At 47.4% G+C, this 26,655-nt stretch overlaps 1 protein-coding gene across 1 annotated transcript in view; it reads right to left on the reverse strand.

Annotated features, from left to right (window-relative positions):
* LOC146203214 (leukocyte receptor cluster member 1 homolog) overlaps positions 1 to 26,116 on the reverse strand; it is a 42,588-nt gene extending 16,472 nt beyond the window's left edge. Inside the window, exons 1-5 of the mRNA XM_084588565.1 lie at positions 25,976 to 26,116; positions 25,345 to 25,444; positions 24,162 to 24,314; positions 18,614 to 18,731; positions 4,806 to 4,869 (exon numbers count right to left, since the gene is read on the reverse strand). Of these exons, the coding sequence (XP_084444691.1) occupies positions 4,806 to 4,869; positions 18,614 to 18,731; positions 24,162 to 24,314; positions 25,345 to 25,444; positions 25,976 to 25,998 (458 nt within the window). The 5' untranslated portion in view covers positions 25,999 to 26,116. The remainder of the gene's footprint in view (positions 1 to 4,805; positions 4,870 to 18,613; positions 18,732 to 24,161; positions 24,315 to 25,344; positions 25,445 to 25,975) is intronic.
* Positions 26,117 to 26,655: the final 539 nt, after the last annotated feature.

Raw genomic sequence — 26,655 nt, forward strand, 5'->3', positions numbered from 1 at the left:
TGCATGAAGCTATAAGCTGCATGCCATTAACCCGTTGAGGGTTTCTGCCGTAAATGTATGGCAGGGGTTTTCTGTACCGCAAGGTTTTTGCCGTACCGGTACTGTTAAAATCATCCGTTTGAAATTTCGCGCCCTAATGACGATGCATGCTCATTGAGAAGTGCTGCCACCTCCTAGGACATACAAGAAGCGCTTGAAATTTATTGCGCTGTCTTCTTGCGAAGATAAACAAAAGTGATTCCTAGCTGCAGCGTGTCGCCCAGTCTGCGGCAACGCCGCCGCCCTACCGCGGTTTCGTTTCGCCACGTGATCTATCGCAACGGAGGCACAAAATTTGATTTCTATCTTTATGGGCACTTCGGTGCAAGGGATAAGCAGAACTGATACCTAGCTGCAGCTTGTGGCCCGGTCTGCGGAAACGCCCCTGCATGGTCACACAGCAAACAACAATGACCAAAAAGAAGGAAGCGACGGAAGAGATCAGTTCCATGTGTGGTCTAGATATGCCAGTTCTTTTTGTGTTGCCTTGAAATGTAAAAAGACTCTGTGATTTCAAGCTAAGTCATTCCTTATGTGTTGATAATATTTCCTCTTGCTCATAAAGGGGCTTACATTTTTTCTTGCACACCGGCTTACATTCCGGCTTACAGTCTTCACATCCCTGGCAGTGGTCAACCAAATGTCAAAACTTGGACACTGATAACAATTTTTCATGTTCCTTTAGCCGCACATCTACACAACATCCCACCTGACCTATGTAGGTCTTCCCACAGAAAACTGGTAGCTCATATGCCACCCCGTTTTGCAAGGGACGAACCCTGAAGTATAACATGCCTTAGATTGTCCCTTCCGATTCGCTATTATTTTACTTACTATGATACACACTTCCTTGAGTTTGTTTGGAGCAAACAAAATTACTCCACAACACTTGGCCACGGTGCTGAGATTGTGTAAAAGTCTGTGCTTGCATGGCGTCACCTTATCACCTCCTTTCTTTTTGCCTTATCATCAGTTGCCTTCTTTGGTATGTTACCTTTTACCCAGCAAATAAGTTTATTACATGCAAACCTGATTGCGCTATCAGGATGGTCTGATGCCTTTATTCTATTTACCTGTTCATGAAGGCTTTTAGCCATGTTGTGCGTGCAAGATTTTACCAGGACTGAACTTAGACATGAGAGAACAATTCCCTTTTTTATAATTTTCGAGTGGCCTGAGGTGCTATGCAGTAAGGGTTTGATTAATCTCGGATGATAGCCCCAACAAACATAGCTGCGGTTGAAGGATAGCAGCACATTTAGAAACTGTAATTTATCTCCGGTTGGCAACTCAAAAGTGAAAACTAGACCATTCACACATTCTCGGAAGACCTAGTTCACAACGTTGTCTGTGAAGCGAGCACCCTCTACAAACACCAGGTAATCGTCCACGTATCTAAATACATCTAAATATTTAGATACATGGACTATCAAGTTCCTTGATTTGCAACTGAGATAACACCCCCACCAGCTGCATCATGTCCTACACTTTTCTTGATGCTATCACGTTTGCTTTCTTGTTTTTAGTTTTATGAGATGGGTATTTATTCAGTGGTTTTCAATAAAAGCGTTCGTTGCGAAAAAGTGCTGGATTTGTGTCCTTCTACTCCTTGGTCCTCATTTTTTTTGGGCTACCTTCGATAAGAATAAGATTCAGCTCGACCAACTTTCAACCTTACCTGTGTGAAGTATGTGACTTCACACAGGAGAATTAAGGGGGGACACGGGTCTTTGGGACCAAAAAATGACCAAAAAACCGATTTTCTGAAAATGGCATTTTTGGAATCTGTGGCTATTAATCTACAAGTTCACCAATTTTCTTCTTCCAGAAGTCAGTATTTTCAGCATAATAACGAATTGAAATCATCGCGCGGGCTGAATTTGCGCAGCAGCAGACGATAAAACGGCACATTTTTCGTTGCGCGCAACTGCCGTTCCGCCGGACCGATCTCGGCCATGTTAGGCTCGTTTGAAAGAGCGCTTTCTGGGTTTCAATTTCCCGCCGCTAGCGCTTATCTGCCCTCAATGGCCACTGAGAAAAATAACCACAAAGAAAAACGAAAACGCGGCATCTGATTCGCTGCTGAGCGCACGTGACTGCAACTGAGCCATCCGATTGGCTGATTCTATCGCACGTCGTCTGCTTGCGGCGGGCCAGCAGCCGTTGAAAGCGTCCGAGACGCCATTTTGTTCTGAGTCGAGACCGAGGCGAGACGATGCCCCTCAGTAAATTCCGCTCGCGCCACAAATTCGGCAAAAAGAAGAAGAGTGCGCGCGGCGACAACTTTCGGAACCGTCCTGCGGCACCCGAAAGCTCCGAGGATGTGCAGGAGCCAGCGGCAAGTCAAGAAGTCCCCGCGGCCGAAATAGGCCTAGCGAGCTCGGCGGCGCCTACGCCCAGCGGACGCGTCCGCCACGACACGACGATGCTGCAGCCTTCGGACTTGATTGAAAAGAAAAGAAAAGCCGAAGGAATGCTGCAGGAGCTGGGTTCAACCGCAGCGACGAAGAGGAAAGCGGATTTCATCGCCACTTCTGACGCCCGTCTTCTTGACGCGACCGGCGGTTGCCGTGCGGACGATACGACGTTCACTGTTGTGAGTTTGGAGTCGCTGAACGAACTGTTGTCTGCTGTGAAATGTAAAGTGTGTGGCGGGGATGTCCATATTTCAAAAGGAAATCGTGAATATGGTCTAGCCGTTAAACTCTCTCTCGCGTGCGTGATTTGCGGGGACATTTCATCGGCATGGAGTTCGCCGCGCGTGCAAGGCAGCCAGAAGATAAATCCGTTTGCCGTGAATATCCTTGCTGCACGCGCGATGCAAAGTACCGGACATAGGCAAACGGCGCTGAATGATGTGTTTGCGGCGATGAACATATCTCATCGTGGCCTGCACACGAAAACGTGGCAGGACTACGTAAAGAGTAAGCTGACGCCCGCAGCAACACGCGCAGCCGAAGGAGTGTTGAAAGACAGCGCCCGTTCTGTTCGGCAACTCTATAACGAGTTGAACCTTGACAACCCCGGGAACATTTCTGTCTCTTTCGATGGTTCATGGATGACCCGGGGTCATTCATCCCACATCGGTGTCGGCGCCGTAGTAGAACTTTTTACTGGACTGGTACTTGACTATGTAGTTTTCAGTAACTTTTGTGCTGGGTGTGAGCGTGGGCCCAAAGAAGGTGACCCGTCCTATGAGGCGTGGAAAGAAAGCCACTTGTGCCAAAAGAACACGGACAAAAAGTCCGGTGAAATGGAAGTTCAGGCCGGACTTGTTTTGTTCGAAAGGTCACTGGAGAAACATGGCCTTAGGTACACGACCATGCTCTCAGACGGCGATAGCCGCACATTTCTTGCATTGCAAGAATCAGCTGTGTACGGCTACATCGAAATCAGCAAAGAAGATTGCACAAACCATGTGCAGAAGCGGATGGGAACGGCCCTACGCAATGCAATTGCCAAGCATAAAGGTGATGCAAAAGAGAGCTTGAGTGGCAAAGGAAAGCTGACAGGCGACCTTGCCACCAAGTTGACATCGTATTACAGCTGGGCCCTGAAGTCCCATGCTGGAGATGTTGGGGCAATGCATAAGGCAGTGATGGCTACCTATCATCACGTAACCTCCAATGATACCGTGTCAAATCACACCCTCTGCCCGACAGGCGCAAACTCGTGGTGCCGCCAGAATGCTGCTGCAGCCAAGGGAGAGCCTGCTCCCAAGCACAGATACAGTTTGCCACCACATGTGTGCAAAGCACTTTTGCCTATTTATGAGCGTTTGGCAGACCCAAAGCTGCTGGAGCGGTGCCAGCAGGGAAAAACCCAGAACAGTAATGAAAGCTTGCACTCCCTAATATGGTCACTCGCACCAAAGGAGCGCCATGCGTCACTGTTCTCCGTTCAAGCAGCTGTTGCAGAGGCTGTTGTCCGCTTCAATGCAGGAAACCTACAAGCATGCTCAAAAATACTGAGTGAGCTAAATATGAACCCTGGCGTCCAGAATATCAGGAGGATGGCTGAGAAGGACAGGCGCCGAACAGCCGAATCAGTACGCAAGCGTGCCTCTGCGGAAAACATGCATCGGGCACTGAAAAAGCGGCATTCTAGTCAGCCCAAGCAGTCAGATTACATGCCTGGTGCATATTAGCTGTCTGCAAGTGTAAATATGCATATATCTTTTCGAAATTTTGAATAAATTGTGCCTAGTTTGTTTTTTCCCATTTTCTCAAAACTCAAATTTTGGACACTTGGCTGGTTTAGTTCGTCGATATCTCTGCATCTAGGACAGATAGAGATGTAATTCCTTTTTCTACATAAAGCTGAAGGTGCAGTGAATGCAATGATCGAAACAGAATTCTTTATTCAAGCTTCAAAAATTTTTTATTTTGCCAAGTTAATTGAAGCATGATAGGCACGTCTTGAAGGACAACTTTCAAAGTGCAGCAAAATTGCTAATAAGGGTAAAATGGAAAAACTGCTTTGATCATTGCACTCTTTGGTCATTGTACTGTACCGCCATGCATTAAAAATGATGTTTTATAGAGGCGTTTTTTTTGCGCGGAAGTACTAATTAAATGAATAATTAATATTATTATCTCGGGAATTAACTGACATAGAGAAAAACAAGTTACATTTTTGAAATCAGCATAAAAATCTGAACAAGAGGGTATGATTTTATCAGGATTGGCTTTAAAATAATGAAAATAGCTCTAAGACCAGTGTCCCCCCTTAAGGAGGTATAATAAAATACGACAGAGGCAACCAACCTTTCCGACTCTTCATGGAGCTTTAAGCGATCTTCATGAGACCCCATAAACCATGGTTTACTGCCTAGTAAAGAAAGGGAAAAAACAGCAGAACCAAAGCAAGATTAGCACCATGCATGAGATGTGTATACCATATAAATGGCTCAATAAGATAGCATAAAAAATGCAAAAAAAATTAGTTGTCCAATTAGCTAAAGCAGAGGTTGAGCAATAGCTCTCTACAGTTATGCTACAGGCTTTCCATCCACTGATGACAACACTGGTGGCATTAGACGTTTGCACACTAACTTCAGCAATGGCTTCTGCAGTGAACTTCAGGTATTTTCGTTCAAGGGTCCGTTGCCGGTTAGCTGCAACTCATTGTTCTCACTGTTCTGGAGACTACCTGTCTCTACTGGCTTGCTTTTGTTGTCGCTGCTTTTCCACTTCGTTTTCTCGACGAGACATATCGGGTGATCTGATTCAGCCATTAGTTGGCACCGCTGACGTTTAGAAACATTGCAAGCTTCACAATCTGACGTGCTCGACTCTTGATCCATGACTGGCTCAGCAGGAGCTTGACAGTCACTTTGAGTCTTTATACAAATTGATCATGCGATCTCATAATGTTAGCTAGAATACAGTCCCCAGCTACCACATTATCCTTAAGCGACCACCCAACATAGACATAATGTCCCGCTTTAACCAAGCCATACAAATGTGCTGGCATGGCCTAGGAGTAGCGTGCCTGACTTGGCATCCAGGTGCCCTGGAAGGCTAGTTGTTATCCCACCCTCCCACCACAAATGAGCAACTCGAGCTCGCAGCTCCTCCCAACTCAGTGACACCATATGGTATTTTATGTCATACAACTAATCAACGAATCAGTGCTCAGCTATGTCACCTGCCAACCATTTGACATGTGGCTCTGGCACCTAAGGTAGAAGGTCAAATGCCTGGCATGACATAAAACCTTGCTTTGTCATTGGTAGAGCTAGTACTCTAGAAAATACAATTACATATTTAAATTCTCCTCTAAAGATCAAATAAACTACTATACTTTCTTGTCTATCAGGTAGTTATTTATTATAGATTTGTCTCTTCAAATCAGCCTAGATACTTCAGTGCAGTTTATGCACATTGACTCTATGATAGGGCAAACATTATTTACATGACAGAACACAACAGGAAGGTGATTAACCAACTAAAGCTACCTAACCAACTTTCTTATCTTTGGCTTTAGGTCACATGATTAAATCACGAAGCTGAAAGTTAAAATAGAAGGTGAAGAAGGTGAGCCCAGTGTTTTAAATTTTAGGATTGGCACCATGGTTCATGGTATTAAATGCTAAAAAAAAAGTTTCATAAGCTGTCTATGTTGACTTTCTAAGCTGCAGATTGATAATATTGTTACGTAGTGACAAGCAACGAGACGGCACAACATGGTGACAGGATGAACGATAATTTTACGTCTGGCCTAGCGCGAGGGCTCCTCTCGCGCCACTGCCAATCTTCTTCTTCGCAACATTTCCCGGGGCCACCGAGCGATCGTCCCAATCGTTTCGTTGAAGACAATGGCGACGTGATGGTGTAGATGTTCAAGAAAAGATAGAAGAGAATGATGCGCTTGCCACCACGACGAACACAATAATGCTTGGGTGTTCAACCCCCCCTGGAGCTGTTCAACCATCCGCCACCAGAGTCCATGGAACCGATGGCTTAAGGTCACAATGAACAGCTGGGCGGGGGTTGCGTGTACATGTACGGTTCCTTTGGGGGGCCTTTCGGGTCCTTCGTCTTGGGTCTGGGTGGTCTGTTTGTTCTCCTTGACTTCAGATCCAGGCTGGGGGCTGGGCGGTGGTAGTTGGTCGGGTCTGGGCAGGAAAGGCTGGGACGAAGCTGCTCGGCGATGTCCCAGGGCCCTCGGCCAATGGTCCCAGCTTATAGATGGATTGATGCTCCAAGGCGAGGATGGGGATGACATACGCAGCACCTCCAACCAAAATGTTGAGTGGCGACAAGTAAAAAGGACAGCACAATATGGCAACAGGATGAACGATGATTTAACGTCTAGCCTAACGTGAGGGCTCCTCCCGCACCACTGCTGATCTTTTTCTTTGCAACAATATGACGCTGCTTGAATGAAATAGACACAGTTAACACTCCTTGTGACGCGGAAGATGTTTACATGATTATTGGAATGATACTACGTGCAAGGATGCTATTTTAGCAATATGCACTGTGGCAAAGCCAACCTTGCTCGCTACCAAAAGGTATTTTCCACGTTTGATACAGTCAAAGACAGATTTTTCAAACCCTCTAGGGAGCGCAAAAACGTCCGACAAATCAGGCAGTCCGAAAAAACAAATGCATGAAAAAGACGTACCATGTTACGAATATTTCTGGGATCAAAACAGTCAAGGACGAGGTATTAGGCTTCCGAAACACCAAAACATGAAAAAGAGCCGTTCAAAACAACTGCCGAGCGACCCATACCTCTTTGTTGGCTTCATACAACACTGGCAGCGATGCCCCTTTAAAGCACCGCGAGTTCTTCAACTTTCCGATTACAAGCAAGGGAAGCTTCTCGCTGCCAGACATGTTGCTGCCGACGAGAACGGTCAGCCGCTCTTTACTGTGCTTGCCACCATGGCATGGGTCACCAGCAAAAGCAAGCATTCTTTCCGGCAGCATCTTATAAAATAAGCCAGTTTCGTCGCAGTTGAAAGCATTGTCAGCAGAGAACTGCTGCAACAAAGACTGCAGTTTTCCGTTGCGGTACTGCTCAATAACTGCATTGTCGACGGCGCCGCTCTCACCACACACTTTGACTGGAGGCCATTCCGATGTTTAAAGTTTCTCAGCCCCCCATCCCTAAACTTAAAATCGTCAATGCCCATTTGAAGCACGAGAGTTTCAGCTTTTTCTTTCAAGATGCCGCCCAAGACCGGCAACCGCTTTACAGTCATTGAATTAAGCCACACGATGAGGGCTTCCTCAAGCTTTGGGTGAACACCTTGGCTTGCATTCCTTTGTTTGGCACCAGATGGTTTTTCGGCTGCTTCCAGGATCTTGCCCTTGTTCTTGAGAAAATCAGAGACTGTTTGCTTTGAAATGTTGAACTCCTTACCCACGTCAGCCTGCGATCGGCCGCTCATTACTTGTTTAATAATGGCGGCTATCTTCTCCATCGTTAACAGACGGTACTGTTTTCCACGCTTCGATGCCATCGACGAGGACGACGAGGACGGAGTGGGGGCCATCACGGGCAAGCAAAATCCTCTTGTTGCGAAGTGTCGAAGCATCTAGGCCTAGCGTCGCAGAGCCCACTTGACACAATACGTAGCATGTAGCAAAACCATGCACCAGCGTAGCGAAAAAACACCATGTGGTCTGCAATGAGTCTGCACAATGAAAAGGCAAAACGGTCGCAGCGTCGATGGTGCTTCCGGAAACTCCGGAAGAGGCGCAGGTAAACATAGACAGCGTGGCCAGACCAAATCGGTGTGCGACGGCTAGGTACGGCTAGTTGTACAAAGCTGTGGCATGGTACGCATACTGGAAGATAGCCAAAATGACGGCTTTGTATGGCGCAGTTGCGGTTTCAGACCTTCCGTCGCGTCAAAAAGTCCGAAATATTGGATGGCGGGGGGTTCGAGCGTCTGAAATTTTAGGTACCCATATACATTGATTCTATGGGGCTTGTGGCAGTGCCGCGAAGACGTCCGGAATAACGGGCATGTCCAAAAATTTGGACGTCCGAAAATTCGGTCGTTGACTGTACTTCAAACCACACGGTCAATTCAGAAATCTCATAAACTGGACCTCTCTTCAATGTTGAAGGCCTTGCTGTGCACTAAAATCAAATTGTTGATTAGTTCATTTTATTTATTAATCATCCCTTTATTGCCCTCTACCGCACAAATGATGTCCACCTTGCAGTACAAAACCACCTGCGCAAACCGCACCGGTATATTTTTGACAGTTCGTGCAAGAATAAATCTATACTGAATACAGCCAAACCCACTTAACACAATATCGGTTTTAACAACATATCAGATATAACAATGGGCAGCTGCTGCACCGTCAGGTTTGCCACGTGTTCTATAAACCACTTATTACAATGGTGTCATATTATATTATCAGTTATAATAATCAAATGTGGTAACAAAAAATCAACAATAGCTAGGAAACGGAGCGACCACAAAAGCACCTGCATACGTGGAGACGCCAACAACGCTGATGCAGCAATAAAAAAAAAAAAAGAAAAAGTCGGGACAGAGCATATCATGTAAGTGTGTTCGTTGGGTGCGCCAGGGAAGCTTGCATACCGCAGAAACAGGGGGAGGGGGGGGGGGGAACTTCCTCACACGGAGGAGGAGGGAAGGCATAAGGCGCTGCTAGAGACGACCGTTCTCAAGGAGAGGTTTGAGCGCTGCTCCTCGAGACCGCCCATGGCACGCTCTCCCTCGAGACTGGCCGTGGTCCCATCTGCCTCTGCACAGTGGAGCAGTCCATTCTGAGGGTGTGCTGATCGTGGTGCCCTGCACTATCCTACCCTAATTGCTTTGTCCAGGCCCCCGCTTCGCGGTTGCACATGCTTTGCGACAGGCGTGCAGTGGTGTTTGTGCAAGTCTTTCTAGCGTGGTTCTCCTAGTGTGCCATCACCGTTGCCAAATTTTGTGGAAACACTGGTAGTAAAGTCTGGCAACAGGTTAAGTTATGCCAACCGGAACGAAGCCAGCTCCTCCATTACCATGAACTACTTCAGGAAGGTGGGCTTCGCTGGGGATACCGGTGACGCGGAAGGTCATGAGGCTCCTGCCGACAGTGATGACCGAACTTTGGTCCACAGTGAGCGGTAGTGACGGCGTTGCATCGGGACTTGAATTATAACATGCCAATAATACCGTAGCGACAGATGAACAGCTGACAGACGAGGTTACATCACAGCGATCACTGGGGCGGAGGACGGTGACAGTAGCGACAACAACGATGAACCGGAACCTGTGCAGGTTCTGCCTCACCAGGAGGCTTTGAGAATGATAAACTCCTTGAGGGACTTTGTTTTTGCTAAGTACATTCCACTGCACTATACTCAGCAGTTGGATGCCATGCAAAAGGATGTCAGCCAGATTGCCGTGAATCAGACAACGCTTAAGGATTACGGGTTTCTTCCCGCTACGAAATAAAAGGTGTAAGCTACCTTAACCTCATTAAATGTGTAGTTTATAATGTTTTCTTTGCTTTTTCTGCCTAACAAGGTTATAACAATTATCGTTTATAACAATGATATTCATGGCACTTCATATTGTTATAAATGGGTTTGACTGCAATTTGAAACACCCTGCATAAGTCACACATGTTGCAAATGACAGTTTCTCTAAAAAAAATGCACATAAGGTGCACCTGAGTATAAGACACAACTGTTTATTCGGTAAGCATATAAAACTGTGATGAGGGTTTTGTGAGCAGAAAGTTCAATGAAAATACATGTTGTGGCAGCCACCATATTCAGATAAATATTGAGGCCTGGACAGTGTGCCTTCTTAACACAGTATTTTTTTCGTTGGCTTCACTGACCAGAGCACTCTTGCAGCATTGCACTAAACACAGATAATTTTTTCACTCACATCAAACAAGCATCCATGCAACCCAGTTCCCATTCTGCACATATATTGAAATGCACAATACTTGAGTTTTGCATCGTAGCTTCTTCACCTCGCAAGAGACAATGCGTTTAACAAGAAAACACGCAACACATGCAAAGCCAACAGGTGTGACAATGAAATACAGTCGAACCCGGCTATATCGAACTCATGAAATATCCCCTTGAAAATCCCATGTAAAAGTATAGGAAAGCCGCGTCATATATCGAACTCAATTTCACCGGTCGTTCGATATATCGAACTCCGCACCACGCACTGGAAAGTGTGCCTTCCCGAAAGACGATCGCATCACCCTTGGCCGTTTGCCGCGTGACGTTTTCAAGCCACGCGCGGAAGGAATAAGAGGGGACAGTTCGGCGACGGCTGGTATGGGCAGCGCCGCACCTGGGCTCCGTGTTTTTTTCATTGAACTGCCAGATTTTTTGAGTCACACCTTAATGAAAGTGCGTCGACCGGATGCATGAAGTTGTGTGGACCACCGGGAACTCGAATTCCGAGGTAGGGGACCGCTTTTGCCAAACTTAAAGGACTTTTGTGTGCCGAGAGGAGCACCCGCAGCTGGGCCTAACGTCGACTCCGGCCTTGGCCGGAGGAGCGGTAGGCCCAGCCCGAGCCTCGGTGAGGCCGCCAGCGGAACATCGAATCATCGGTGATTACGCAAGTGAGCATTGACCTAAGATAACTACAGCTATGCGAGTAGAGGTGGACGGCGTCGAAATTCCGCCGGACCAGTGCACAAGATCGCAAGGCTGGAAAACTGCCGGCGAGAGGGTCAGGCACAAAGGCATGGGCAAGTTAGGCCTAAATGCCGTACTTCAAACGAACCAAGATGGCGCCAAGGCCATGGCTGCCACTGGCAGCGATACACGTCACTCAAGGGCGAAACGTATAAACAAGGGCAAATTGTTGAAGGGCGCGCGCATGCCAGACTTGCCGCGCGGCGACATAAAGATCGTATTACGACCACGAGGCGGGCTCCACGTGAGCGACGTGACCCGCGTTGAACTAAGTCGTGCAATTGTGGCGGCGGCACAGATCCCCGGCAATGAAGCAAGTGAAGATGTCGTGTGCCCCAACCTCCAGCAGAATATCATTGTGGTGAGCACCTCCAAGAGAGAGAACGCCGACCTATACACTGCAGTCGGAAGGATCGACATACGCGGCACGGCACACGAAGTAAGTACCTACGAAACGGCCCCCCACGGCACGGTGAAGGGCGTCATAAGGGGCATCCCGCTCGAGGATACGGCCCAGGATATTCAGGACAATGTTGTGCACAAGCATAACCCAACGGCGCTACAGGCAAACCGGATCGGTAAGACCCAATCAGTCGTCATTGCTTTCGAAGGGCATAAAGTACCCAAATACGTGAGGTACGGCAACCTGCTCATGGAGTGCACGTTACATAGAAAACAAATCGACGTATGCTATGCGTGCGGAAGAGTGGGCCACAGAATGGACGTGTGCCCGGATCCTTCGAACACGATCTGCCGAGGGTGCGGAATCTCCAACCCCGCCGAAGATCACGAATGTGTCCCGAACTGTGGCCTGTGCAGAGGCAAACACCTGGCAGCGGACAAGGCCTGCAAAGCCCGCTTCAAGACACCCTACGTCGTCCGCCGGCGGCGCTGGGAACGGCGCCGAGCAGAGGAAGAAGACATCGGGAGAAGGAACCAAGACAAGAGAGGTCCTGCAGGCGGACCCCACCGCAGCGCCTCCAAACAACGGGGCCGGTCACACACGCCGGGCCGCAACAGCAACAACAGTGGCTGTCAACAACAGTCGCCAGAGTCAACCGGACACCGAGGGATCGCCGAGAAAAAGGTGGGCCGGACCAACAGGCCTCCCGTCGCTCTAACCAGCGACACCGAATTCCCACCCCTCACCCCCTCCCAACCCCTTAACTCACAAGCGAATCCGCAAAAGGACAGTAGCGAAGTGATAGAGCTTAGGAGGATCACAGAGCGCCAAAACGCTCAGATCCAGGAACAGAACGCCCAAATACAGGCGCTTATGAATAAGATCGAAACGCTAGCGAGTAACAGCAGCTTGGCAAATTCAGGACCCCAAGACAACACGGCGACAAGCAACGCCGCAGGCTTGCGCAAGGTGCCGCGGAGGGCCCCCCCCTCGCCCCGCCAAGGGCGGACAGCTGGAGAGGCTGAGGCCATGCAACGTGCAGCAAATAACCTAGAGGCAATGGACGCCGAAGAGAGCCCCGCGAGCGGAGAGAAAACTGCGAACGCAGAGACCGCGACCACGGTAACGACACAGATCCCGCGAGAAGGAGAGCTTATGGCCATTTTGGCCGCAATTTCCCAAATTAACGAAAGGCTCAGCAAAATAGACGACCGACTTAAAGCTGTCGAGAGTCAGCCTCAGACGCCATCGGCGAAGCACAAACGTCAAGCGCTAAAAGTAGCCTCAACATCGGTGAGGAACCACTTCGCGTCCCTGAAAAAGGAGCGGGCCGAAAAAATAAAAAACGCGATCGCGAAAAGGCGCAATTGACTCGAGACAGCCGGAAAGGATGATGCAGAAGCCAAGTAAGAAGCACAAGAAGACCGGGGGGGAAACCACCGTGATTTACCAATGGAACTGCCGTGGGATTCGCAACAAAGAAGCGGAACTAATGTTATACATTGACGGGCAAGACAACAAGCCTGATGTAATTACTCTACAGGAGACGAACGGGAAACCAAGACTTCCGGGGTACGTCACTTACACAGACCCCACGGAGAACGGAACGGCGGTGCTCGTTCGCAGCAACGTGGCGGCAACTCAACATGTTACGGCGCAGGGCGGGTGCGAGCACACGCTGGTCGAAATTCATGCAAGAGAAATTGGCAGCGCGGGCAATTTATTTGTAATGAGCGCGTACTGTCGGCCGTCACAACGGCAGTACGAATTTGACCGCATCGTGAGTCAGGCGAAAGGGTTGGCGGGGACCAGGCCGCTCCTGATCCTCGGCGACTTTAACGCCCCTCACACAACATGGGGCTATAAGTTCCAGTCAAAAAGAGGAAAAGCATTGGCCAAAGCAATGGAGGATCACGAGATTGCCCTCCTGAACGAGCCTGACGTAACTACCAGAAGAGGCAACAGTGCCGCGAGGGACACTACGCCAGACCTTTCGTGGTTATCGGGAACGCTAGACGTCTCCTGGAGAAGCGAAGAAGTGGACCTGGGTTCTGACCACAGCGTGATCGGCATCACGATCCGAGGTTCCCGATATCGGGCTGTGTTGGGGACAGCGCGGATCACGGATTGGGACAAGATGAGAAAGTTCACCCAGGAACAAGAAGAGGCGTCTGAGGAAGAATCGGGACGAGCTGAAACACAACAGACCTACACCGAATAGTCGAGGGACCAGAAGAAGACCCTCCAAAAATTTACCCAAGAAATCGCAACGACTTCGCAGACACCGTACGTGGACGCCAGACTGACCCACATGTGGGCGGCCCGGCACTCGTTAACGCAGCGATGGAAACGTCAGCGGCACAACAGAAAGCTGGCCAAGCGCATAGCAGCCTTGAACAAGCAGATCGCCGAGCACGCGGCCAAACTATGCAGGGAGAATTGGCTGAAGACCTGCGACGGCCTGCAGGGCAAGCTCTCGACGTGGAAGACGTGGTGCCTCTTGAGGCATCTGATCGACCCGCTGAGTAGCAAAACTGCGACCAATCGCAACCTTACCAAAGTATTGAACATGTACAAGGGAGACGGCCGCAGGCTCCTGGAAGACCTGAAGGCGAAGTACCTAAAGACAGAGAAGGGACAGTACCCGGAGCCAGAGAGGTACGAAGGACCCGACAACGAAGACCTGGACCGGCCGTTTTCCATGACGGAATTGTGGACAGCGATAGATCAAAGTAACAAGAAAAGTGCACCCGGCAGGGATGCCATAACATACAAACTACTCAGTAACATGAGCAGTAAAGCGGCCCGCGGCCTCCTAGGGCACATCAACGAAGCCTGGGAGAGCTCGCGGTTGCCGAAGGAATGGAAGGACGCCGAGGTCTGCTTCATTCCAAAGCCCGGCAAGGCCCTCACGATAGACAACATGCGGCCCATCTCCCTCACGTCCTGCGCGGGGAAGGTGATGGAGCGTATGGTCCTTCGCCGGCTGCAGAAGCACCTCGAAGAAACAGATCAGATGCCGGAGACGATGTACGGCTTCAGGCAACATCTCAGCACCCAAGACGTGATGATCCAACTTCACGAACTGGTCGTCAAGCCGGCAACGAGGCACACGCCGCGTGGGATACTCGCCCTCGACCTGAAGGGAGCGTTTGATAACGTGTCCCACGCGAGCGTGTTGCGGAATCTGAATATGACCAGGTGTGGCCGAAAGACATTCGACTACATCAAAGAATTTCTGTCAAACCGAACAGCGACCATCAGAATAGGGGAGGAGAAGTCAGACCCTGTCGAGCTGGGTGATAAGGGCACCCCACAGGGATCGGTCTTGTCGCCCCTGCTCTTCAATCTGGCCCTCCTGCCCCTGCCTGGTCTACTCAAGCAAATCGAAGGCGTGGACCATGCGTTCTACGCCGACGATATTACGGTGTGGACAGCTCGAGCCGGTTCTGATGCCTGGATGGAGGAAGCCTTGCAGAAGGCGGCAACAACCGTGCACGAGTACGCAAAGTCATGCGGACTGAGCTGCGCTCCCCAGAAATCAGAGTTGCTTATTATCCAACCGGGAAAATCCAAGAAAGAGCTGCCGCCGAACGTGATCGTCACCATTGACGGAACGGCTATCAAGCCAACACAGCAGATTAGGATCCTCGGCCTACTACTTCAGGCCGACGGGAAGGCACACGCCGCCGTCACAAAGATCAAAACTACAGCCGAACAGATACTCAGTATGATCAGAAGGGTATCTAATAGAAATCGAGGCCTCAAAGAGGACGATGTCATGCGCCTGATACGCGCATTCGTCGTGTCACGGGTTACCTACTCCGCCCCCTATCTCCAGCTGACGAAGGCGAATAGGGACACCCTAAACACGATGCTTCGTAAGGCAACGAAGCAAGCACTGGGCATTCCCATATACTCGTCCACACAAAGACTGCTGGACATGGGCGCCCACAACACGGTGGAGGAGCTCATTGAAGCCCACCTCTCTAATCAGAGAATCCGGCTTAGTCATACGAAACACGGACGAGCCGTCTTACGCAAGATAGGATGGCAGATTGAGCCAGTACCCCTCAAGGAAGCCCTTCCGGAAGACTGGAAGACGGCCATTCAGACCAAACCCCTTCCCCGGAACATGACGCCGGGCAAGGACGACGAGAGGCGCACCGCGCGGGCCAAAGCCATAGCCCGGAAGCTGGAAGAGAACCCCAGGGTCCTCTACGCGGACGCCTCGCTCCGAAAACACAGTGACCGTGCAGCAGTGGTGGTTACGTCAAAAGACAGGCTGATCGTCAGCGCGTCCATAAAGACAACAGACGCCGCAGTTGCAGAAGAAGCGGCCATGGCCCTCGCACTCGCACAGCCGAGCGTGGACACCGTGGTCACTGACTCAAAGACAGCCTACAGAAGCTTCCGCAGAGGGGTAATATCCTCCGCGGCCCGAGCCATTCTATCCAAGTGCAAGCCTCCGGGAAGAGCTATAGAGCTCGTGTGGGTCCCGGCTCACTCGCAGGTAGCAGGCAACATCATCGCAGACTACCATGCCCGAGAAATGTCAATCCGGGGCGAGAACGAGCCGGAAGAGCTACCGCATCCGGTTACCAGCTTTCGGGAAATTACAAGTATGTACCGAGAGGAAAGGTGCAGACTGCCAGAACCGCACCCCAAGCTCACCAGGCAACAACAGACGATCCTGCGCCGAGCGCAGGCGGGATCGCTTGCGCATCCCGTATTGATGAGCCGCATGTACCCTGCGGAACACGACATGCTCTGTCCTTTTTGTAAAAAAGAAAAGGGCACCCTGCCGCACGTTTTGGCAGAATGCAAACAACTCAAAACCCCCCCTCCTCCCCTTCCCGCCAACACCCCCAATCCCCAACCCCTTGAGCGATGGGAGACCTTGTTGTCCAGCCCCGCCCTATCGATCCAGCTCGCACTGACAGACAGGGGCCAGGAGCTGCTGGAAACATATGGGTCCCGCAACTAGGGAACCACCCCGTCTGGTGCAAGCATGCACCACCGAATTATTTCGGGCTTAATAAATGTTGATTCCTCCTCCTCCTCTGCAGTTGTCGTTCCCCGCGCGCCAACACATGACGTTTGCAAGCCATGTGCGTGGGTGTGCCCATTCTTTTGCTGAGCTATCTCTCTCCTTCAGCACGCGCAACGCATGCGCCAAGCCAGCTCAGCCCGTTTGCAGACATACGTCGGACGCTTTCTCCAGCGTATGTTGCGAACCCTCTGCGTGGCTATGGCGCCTGCGGATGTTAAAAAGCAACAGCTCTCTCTGTTTTTTTTTTTTTTTTTTGTGAGAGTCATCCTTTCTTATCGTTGTGCTGTACGTGCGGCGTAGCCCAAGATATGGCGGCTGCGGACGTTAAGAAGCGGCAGGTGTTTTTTTTTTTTTTTTTTTTTTTTGCGGGGATGTTTATTTTATTTATTTATTTTTTATCGTTTATACTTGCATGTATGAATCAGCGAAAGTACGCGGGCAGCTGCTGCGATCATGACGCCCGCCCCAAGCGCAGCGTGATAAATCGAACCAGGCTTGTGCAATCAAGCCATCACGGGCACTCTGCCAAGTTCGCTCCCTGCCACCGCAGGAGCTATCAAAAGATAAACGCGCCCTGACGTTATCGCTGCGCAGCATCTTGGCACGCTGCCAATGAGCTGTGGATGAGACGACTGAAACGGACTGACGCGTGCCATAGACATGCAAGTGAAAATGCTGTCGATTTCTGCCACCGCGCCGACACAGAAACCTTGTTTTGAGCTGCCGCGGTGGCTCGAGCTGCGAGAGGGGCGCGGTTCCAACAAGTTTGAAAATTTTCGCTCTGTCGCTGCTGCTCATTGCTGAGATCGCTCAGTCGCTTGCTTGTGAGCGAGCTGGCCTTAACGCATTTTTTTTTTCAAATTCTTGGGTTGCAAAAGTGGAGGTTGGGTTCATTATGCGAGTGGGTTGATTACGCGATAAATACGGTATCGTTTTTTCGTATCGTAAGTGCCGTCACAAGCCGATTTCTATATATCGAATTATCGATATATCGAACTATTTCGCGATCCCCTTCGAGTTCGATATATCCGGGTTCGACTGTAGAAACTTCCTAAAATATTACTGGACTGTACATGATAGCAGAGCCGCCACCACAGCATTTAGTGCTGTTGTGGCAAGAACGTGATTTTACCCACAAGAAAACAGAGTAAGAACAACTCAATTTACCCCTCTTTTATGCATCATTTTACTTATAAAATGTAATTAATAGGCACAGCAAATTGGCATGCAATGGTGCATCACTTTCCATTGTATATGTACAAGCCAGACTGTTGCATACAATGCGCCGACAGAAGGTACAAAAAAAACACACTGAGAAATACGATAATGTGACCATATTCTTCAAAAGAAAAAGGAAAAAGGACTTATCCTTTAAGTAGCAATGTTTTCTTAAAGGGACACTGCAGCACTCTTTGCAGAAATCGAGATTTTAATGGCTTATAACAGTTTCTCACATCGCGAACTAGACTAATTAAATTTAGGCACAAACAAGCACCAATTGTCTTTTTTTTTTTAAGTTAAAATATGCGACCGGCACTGGCGGCACCTCGAGACATGTTGCACGCTGCGCCACCGCCTGCGATTGGTCGATCTGTCATGACGTCGTCATGAGGACCCGAGACGCTGCCGATGTGCATCCTGCGTTGTGTGTAGATCGCAGCCGCCACAGCTCTCTATGACGTTATAAAAGCTGTTGCGGGCCCATAGTCAGGCATGGCACTGGGGCGCTGGGACCCAGCGGCACTGGTTTTTGCAATAGGGGTGCGGCAGTGGAATATGCCGAATACTCCACATGAACACTAAAACCTCACACAATACCCTTCAAGCAACGAAATCAATTCTCAAACTGAGAACATGACGGAAAGTAGACCACCCCAAGCTTAGTGAATTCAGAAAACAAAGTCAAGCATTTCCAGGAAACAACTTTCTGAACACAGATGTGATGGCAATGGTCCAGGCACACATACCAGAAGCCTCACTGGAGCTTTGTCCCAAATATGTGAGCAGACCAATTTTCTTCTCGTAATCTTCTTGTTCTGCCTTCTTATCCTTTTCACGATCTTCATTTTTAGCATGCAAGTTCCGCTGTTGCATATGAAAAGAAAAAAAAAAGTACCAACAGTTTAACTCGGTTGATCACAGAATATTGTGCAACGGCAGCAGGGTGTTTTAACAGGATAGTGTTCGCTGTGTCTTATTAAACATTACTTTGTTGTGTTAATCAGGTAGCCATGCTTCCAGACCACACACTGCATGTGCTTCACAGATACATTCTTCTTAAAGTAATGCTTTTATTAGCAATGGCGTTAGATACGAATTACACTTTGTACGAAAGCCTGAGCGTTGCTGTTGCACATGGTACATCGCGCGCCCCTCGTCGAGCACAACCAGCGCTTTGTTGAACGCATCAGAGTTCAGTTCAAACGTTCAGTCGTGTCCGACTCTTCGTGACCCTATGGACCATGTCACGCCACGCTTTCCGGTCTCTCACTATCTTCCTAACATCACATAACTTCATCTGCAGTGCCTCGAGGATGCCATCTAACCACTGAGTTCGCTGCCTACCCCTTTTCCGCCGACCCTCAACCTTTCCCAACATCAAATCTTTCTCCAGCGACTCCTCTCTTCTCATCAGATGACCAAAGTAGCTGAGCTTTAACTTTAGAATTTGACCCTCCAATGAGCATTCAGGTTTTATGGTCGACAATATCGACTGATTTGATCTTCTGGCAGTCCAAGGAACTCTCAAGAGTCTTCGCCAGCACCACAATTCAAATGCGTCAATTCTTCGGCGGTCAGCCTTTTTCACAGTCCAACTCTCGCATCCATACATCACAACTGGAAAGACCATAGCATGAGTTATACGGATCTTGGTTGGCAGACTAATGTCTCTGCTTTTTACTAGGCGGTCAAGGCTAACCATTGCTCTTTTTCCCAGAAGCAGGCGTCTCCTAATTTCATGGCTGCAGTCTCCTTCCGAGGTAATCTTGGAGCCCAAGAAGAGAAAATCTGTCACAGCTTCCACTTCTTGTCCATTGATGCTCCACGACTTGATAGGGCAAGACGCCATGATCTTTGTCTTTTTAATGTTCAGTTTAAGCCCAAACTTCTCACTCTCTTCTTGTACGCGCATCAGAAGTCTCTTGAGTTCCACTTCACTTTCTGCCATTAAAGTGGTATCATCCGCATATCTAAAGTTGTTGATACGTTTTCCAGCAATCTTCACTCCAGCGGAAGACTCGTCCAGACCGGCCTTCCTCATGATGCACTCTGCATATAGGTTAAATAGGCAGGGCGACAGTATGCAGCCTTGCCTCACTCCTTTCTCGATCGGAAACCAATTGGTAAGACCATGACCAGTTCTGACTGTGGCCTCTTGCCCTTCATACAGGTTCCTGAGGAGACTGATGAGGTGAATTGGAACTCCCATCTCTTGGAGAGCTTGCCACAATCTGTTGTGATCTACGCAGTCAAATGCTTTCGCATAATCAATAAAGCAGAAGTAGATGGGTTTCTGGAACTCTCTTGCTTTTTCCATGATCCAGCGAAGGTTGGCAATTTGGTCTCTAGTTCCTCTGCCCTTGCGAAACCCAGCTTGCACGTCCGGAAGCTCCCGATCCACATACTGCTGCAGCCTACCTTGGAGGATTTTCAACATCACCTTGCTAGCTTGCGAAATAAGCGCGATCGTGCGGTAGTTGGAACAATCTTTGGCACTGCCTTTCTTTGGAATGGGGATGTAAACTGACCTCCAATCCTGTGGCCACTGCAGGGTTTTCCAAATCTTCTGACATAATGTATGCAGAATGTTAACAGCGTCATGGTTGAGGTTTTGAAGCAACTCAGCTGGAATGCCATCAATTCCGCTAGCTTTGTTCTTAGCAAGGCTGGCTAAGGCCCATTCAACTTCACTCTTCAGGATGCCCGGCTCGAGATCAGTAATCACAACCGTCTTATGTTGGGTTTGCACATTCGGGTCCTTCTTGTACAGTTCTTCTGTGTATTCCTGCCACCTCTTCTTTATCTCTGAGGCTTCAGTGAGGTCCTTGCCTCGTTTGTCCTTTATCACGCCCAGCTTAGCACAGAAGCTTCCTTTGATATCTTTGATTGTCTTATACAGAGCTCTTGTGTTCCTTAATTGGCTGTTGTCCTCAACTGCTTGGCACTGTATGATCAGGAAGGCATTCTTATCTCTCCTTGCTATTTTCTGAAAATCCGCATTGAGAACCTTGTATCTTTCTCTTTCCCCCATAACTTTTGCCATCCTCCTTTCCTCAGCTATTTGCAGAGCCTCTTCAGATAACCAGTTTGCTTTCTTGCATTTCTTTTGCTTTGGAACTACCTTAGCAGCAACTTCTTGTATTATATCACGAACATCAGTCCACATCTCTTCGGGCTCTCTGTCTTCTAGATCTAATTCTTAAATCGATTCCTCACTTCCACAGCATATTCTAATGGAATTTAATCTAGATCATACCTGAAAGGCCTTCTAGTTTTCTGCGTTTTCCTCAACCGAAGCTTAATTTTGGCAACAAGAAGCTGATGATCGGTGCCACAATCGGCCCCAGGCCTTGTTTTTACTGCTTGTATAGCACTTCTCCATCTCTGCCGGCAAAGAAAATAATCGATCTGATTCCTGTACAGACCGTCCGGTGAAGTCCATGTGTACAGGCGCCTCTTGTGCTGCTGAAAATGAGTATTCGCTATGGTCAGGTTGTTTTCTTGACAAAACTCTACTAGCCTCTGCCCAGCTTCTTTTTGGCTCGCCAAGACCGAACTTGCCTACAATTCCGGATATTTCTTCACTACCGACCTTAGCATTCCAGTCTCCTATGAGAAAAACGACGTCTGATGATGGGGTGCGGTCTAAAAGGCATTGTAGGTCCGCATAAAATCTCTCAACGTCAGCTTCTTCAGCAGTAGAGGTCGGTGCATAGACTTGGATAGCTGTTATGTTGAAAGGGTGACCTTGGATCCGAAGTGAAATCATTCGGTCGTTTTTTGGGTTGTACCCTAGCACTGCTTTGCCCATTCTTCTGTTTACTATGAGAGCGACCCCATTCCTTCTCTTGGATTCGTGCCCACAATAAAAGACATAATGGTCGCCGGAGTTAAATTCTCCCATTCCGGTCCACTTGAGCTCGCTGATACCCAAGATATCAATGTTCAATTTGTCCATTTCTCGCTTGACGACATCCAGTTTACCTTGCGTCATAGATCTTACATTCCATGTTGCTATGTGATATATCTCCTTGCAACATCGGACTTTCCGGTCGCTTCCCGACACATCCACAACTGAGCGTCCTTTTGGCTTTAGCCCAGCCGCTTCATTCGTCCTGGAGCTACTAGGAATCGTCCTTTGTTCATCCCCAGTAACATGTGGGACGCCTTCCAACCTGGGGGGCTCATCTTCCGGCGCCATATCATAAATGGTATTGCGACTGGCCATAGGGTTTTCTTGGCAGGAAATACTGGAGTGGGTTGCCATTACCTTCTCCAGTGAATCACATTATGTCAGCACTCTCTGCCGTGACCTGTCTATCATGGGTGGCCCTACACAGCAGAGCTCACGACTTCATCGAGTTTCGCAAGCCCCTCCGCCACGACAAGGCAGTGATCCATGAAGGGGGCATCAGAGTTCACCCGCGCTCTATTACAATAATTGGTTTAGAGGAAAGGAAAAGCGCAGTATCTGTCACACTTGTTTCTGTGGACACCTGAAGTTCCTCGGAAAGGTCAAAGATCAAATCGGCTTCATCGGGCTTTTGCGGGAATGCGGGTAGTAGTGCTGGAGCACTAAAAAAGTGGCGGCAAAAACTTCAAGGAAAGAAACTGTTTCATAAGCATAGCCCAATAAAGCTGCAAAGCCTATTTTTCCAAGAAACTAGACTTTTACAGAATATAATATGAGCTCAAATAAGCTCTGCTCTCCAAGTGAAGCAAAGGACAGAGCAGCAAGACATAATGTTACTTCTTTCTATAGACAGTAAGCTCCACGAAAAAAAAGAAGAATGACACCTTAAACAAACTGACATTCAGCAGCAGTGATATAAAGGAACAGTGAGCTCTAACAAAGGACAATAACAATGCCTCTCAAAATTAAAAATGCCACATCGACAGAACAACTTAGTGGTCACACACAAAATAAAAGCAAAGTTCAGCATACTGCATGGTGAAATGACAAAACAATTTCCAGTAATCAAGATCATAAAGTGCTTCAACCTTCCTTTTTGAAAGCAAAGCAATCCAAGAAACTAAAACTATATCAAAGCAGTGCAAAGCAGACACTTCCAACGAAATTCCTTGAGAAAAACAAATGTAAAACAAGGAACAAATAACGCTTGTCGGTGCTGAAACTGAGCAAAAATAAAAGGCCTTGGCTTCTAATTTAGCGTCATATACTTAATTTGCAAATAATAAATGCTTGCATCTGTCTTGTACGCAGTATATGGAAATGAAACAGAGCCAGAGCATGAGCAGGCAACATAAATGAAACTCAAAGAAGAGAAAAAGCATCAATTAGGCACAAAGGGAATAGATTCAAGTACAAAATACATCAAAAACTGATGAAGCACAACGCAAACAGATCAAACTTCAGAACTGGTGGACTGACCCACAGGTGGCTGTGGGCTTATTGCATCTGGTAGTAAGTTGCAGCTTCTACATCTATATTTAATCCACACCCACAAGCAGTATCTTCAATTTTTACAACAAAATCCGCATTAAGTTCATTTTCCATGCCACTGACAAATGCTGAATTTTCTGCATCAAGTTGCAGATTTACGTTGTTACTACAAACCGTCAAAAGTGCTTCATTTGTGTGGTTAGCAATGTCACAAGAATGACAAGTTTAGTGGTGCCTTGTGATGTGCTTCACAAGGATGAAATCCGAGGCAAGTTTTTCTTGGTTCTTGTGAAAATAGAACTTTCTGCTGAGAAATTATTCAGAAGTATTTATTATCTTTTTTTTTTTTTTTCACAGGTAAAAAAAAAAAAAACTGATACTACACATAAATAAATGAAACCAATGTACCTTTTCAAAAGCTCCAGAAATACATACGAGATTATTTATACTCACCTAATTTATTTGATTGCACTGGCTAGGACTGCTCCCTCTGGCTTGGGGTGAGTACCCAGATCAAAGCACAGCTCACACTTGTGTGAAAACTCCTTCCTTTTTCACCTATTTCCTGCCTTTTCTTTTAGCCTTAGTCATCTTTCATGTGATTAGGATGATACTCATAATATATAAAAATAGTCCGCACCAACAGCCTGGTTCCTGGCCCAAATAAAATGAGCATTTGTTGAAGAAAGAGCTGCGCAAAATGAAAATGGGACAAAGATGACAGGGTGTCAAACTGACCAGATGAGTAAACAGTGCACTGCGTACTAAGGTGAATGCAGCAGAACTAAGAGTCCTGAAAGCCCATGCACTGTTGAAGTTAGAACAAACATTATAAAAAAAACTGATCAAAAGTGCACAACTCAAGAGAAATAATGTTTACATAAAAATACCTCAGCCTTTTCTACATGCTTGAAGAAGTTGAAATGGCCTCCTGATGTCAAATCAGTAGCAACTTCAGCAGTTGCTGCTTTCTCAAAGTCAAACTCTCCTTGCCCCTTCGTTTTCGATTTCCCACGCAAGAAGTTGATACGGGCTTCTGATTCCTGCAACAAGACCGAAACTATCATGAACATAAAAACAACAAAATGCATTTCAGGAAAATGTCCCCTGGTAGAAGCACATTGTACTAGTACTTTCAGCAGCACAAACTACAATACAAAAATAAGTGGTGCCTAAATTAATTTTAATGACGCACCCAAAGCCTCTCATCATTTAGGCACAATAAAATGAGACACTACAACTAAGGACTGCTTTTCTCCCAGAATTAACTGCTGCCCCTATGCCCACTTAGAAGCAAAAGTGAACCTAACTTTAGCACAAACAGACGTTCAAAGCCCTGAAGATGAACTGAGCTATAAGTACACCATATAAATTTCTATGTAGAGTAATAACAATCTTTTACAAGACAGTCAGTGTCAGCAGTAGGCTACAGCACAAACAAATTTACAGTAAAAGGGAACAGCTCAGGTGGTGCAAAATGTGGCACAGAAAAGTGCCACAGACCTTTGTTGCAAAGACATGCTACCACAATATCAACACTGGCACAACTCTTTCTAGATGACTACTAAGGAGTTACTGCAAATACTTTATGAGCACAGTATATATGAACTCTTCCAATCACAGGGGTGTGCTGTCACCCACCCCCCCATGTAGCGAGAACCTACAACTGTGCTCTTAAGTTTTTGACCGCTTTATGGCTCCTTTTACAGAAATCTTGCCCGTCTTCGTAGCACTCGTCTAGGTAATTATGTTTATAAACAGCCTATGATGTCAACTTTTCATTTTTGCACACAGTCTCCTTTTCAGTTTCACTTCATTGTCCAGCATATTGTAACCTGCTGCTAAAGGAAATAACACATAACCATAGTGAGGACACAATGAGAAAGCACGAGAAAGCATTGTGCTTGTTCTCATTCTTTGCTGCTGAGTCTTCCATAACGAGTGACAAATGCGGGCATATTTTCACTGTCAGCACGTCAGCACCAGAAGCCATCCGCACGTACAACCTTGAAAAGAAACACCCCTACCAACATTCCATGCAAAGAAGACTGCAATGAAAACAGCTCCTCTCACCGCAAGCTGAATTTTTCTTTGAAGTTCTTTCTCCTCTTGAGCGGCGAGCGCTTCATCCTTGCGCACACGGTCAATGTTCCGCTTGGTGCGAACATGCCAACTACGGCAAAGGAAAAAAGAAACGCAATATTCAGGCTACACAGAATTTCTTGAAGACACGGCCCGTTTATTCCTTACGTAACCTCTAGATTCCACGGTAAGGAGTCAGTGCATCCTTTTCAACCAGATACATTGCAGATACAAATATCAAACTGAATAAATTAAAGTTGATGTGGAAGGTTTCTCGTGAGCGATAATCAGGGGAGAATTCGTAGCAGCAAACAACGTAAGCGAAATACAGTTGCCCTACATAAATGAGCCATGAAGAAAGTGAACTGTACAGTGTTCTGCAACTTTATCGGAACCATCTTGAAAAATTTTCCCACCGGTCGAGGCGGGAAAGTTTTCCAAGACAGTTCCGATAAAGTTGCAGAACACTGTATATACCGTACATGCAAGACGTAAAATAAATTTAAAGGGCCGACTTAGCGACCGGGTTCAAGAAGCATGTTGTGGTTGTTCAATAACGCTATCATAAAAGCGGAAATGACAGCTACAAGCAATAATGTCTTTCTGCTTGAATAACACGCACCTTTTTTTCGGCAAGATATTCATCTCACCGCTGAACACCAACAAAATACAGGCACTAGCAGACACTTGCCAAATTCCAATGTGATCATTGATTTTTCTTTGGCCTTATTCGGGCTGTGAATGGCTCGAGACGGGCTCAATGGGTTCTCATCAATTGTGAGGAAAAAAAAAACACTTCAAATAAAATTACGAGTAAATATTAATTACTAACTTATATTACTAAAGTGTCAAAAACATTTATTGTAGTTTGTCTAATTTATTTTTGATAGACCGCGAATGTTATAGTAGCGAAGGCAAGGTTTGTTCTTCTACCATGGCGAAGGCGCAAAAGCAGACGAAATTTCACTAAAACTTCCTTAAGTGATTGCACAACCATAAATATTTCCAAAACGTTTTTTTTTTCTTTTCAAAATGTGGCTAATAAGTGCGAAATAGCCATCGCAATTTCACACTGACATGCTGTCAAGGTCAATGTACTGTTTCCATGGTAGAAGACCTTGCTGTTTCTCTCTCTTTTTGCAATTTACATTCACAAAATTGAATGTTAGAGATAGAACATACGGTAGAACAACGTTTATCTTTGCATTAGTTTTCGCCAAAAGTTATAGTTCCATGGTAGAAGAACCATGGGAAGAACCTTGATAGTTCTGCGTACATAGCATGGTAGAAGAACCTTGCCTA

This window comes from Amblyomma maculatum, chromosome 1 (genome assembly GCF_055883805.1).
Source record: "Amblyomma maculatum isolate TAMU_Amacu chromosome 1, ASM5588380v1, whole genome shotgun sequence".
In the NCBI taxonomy this organism is placed as follows: domain Eukaryota; kingdom Metazoa; phylum Arthropoda; class Arachnida; order Ixodida; family Ixodidae; genus Amblyomma; species Amblyomma maculatum.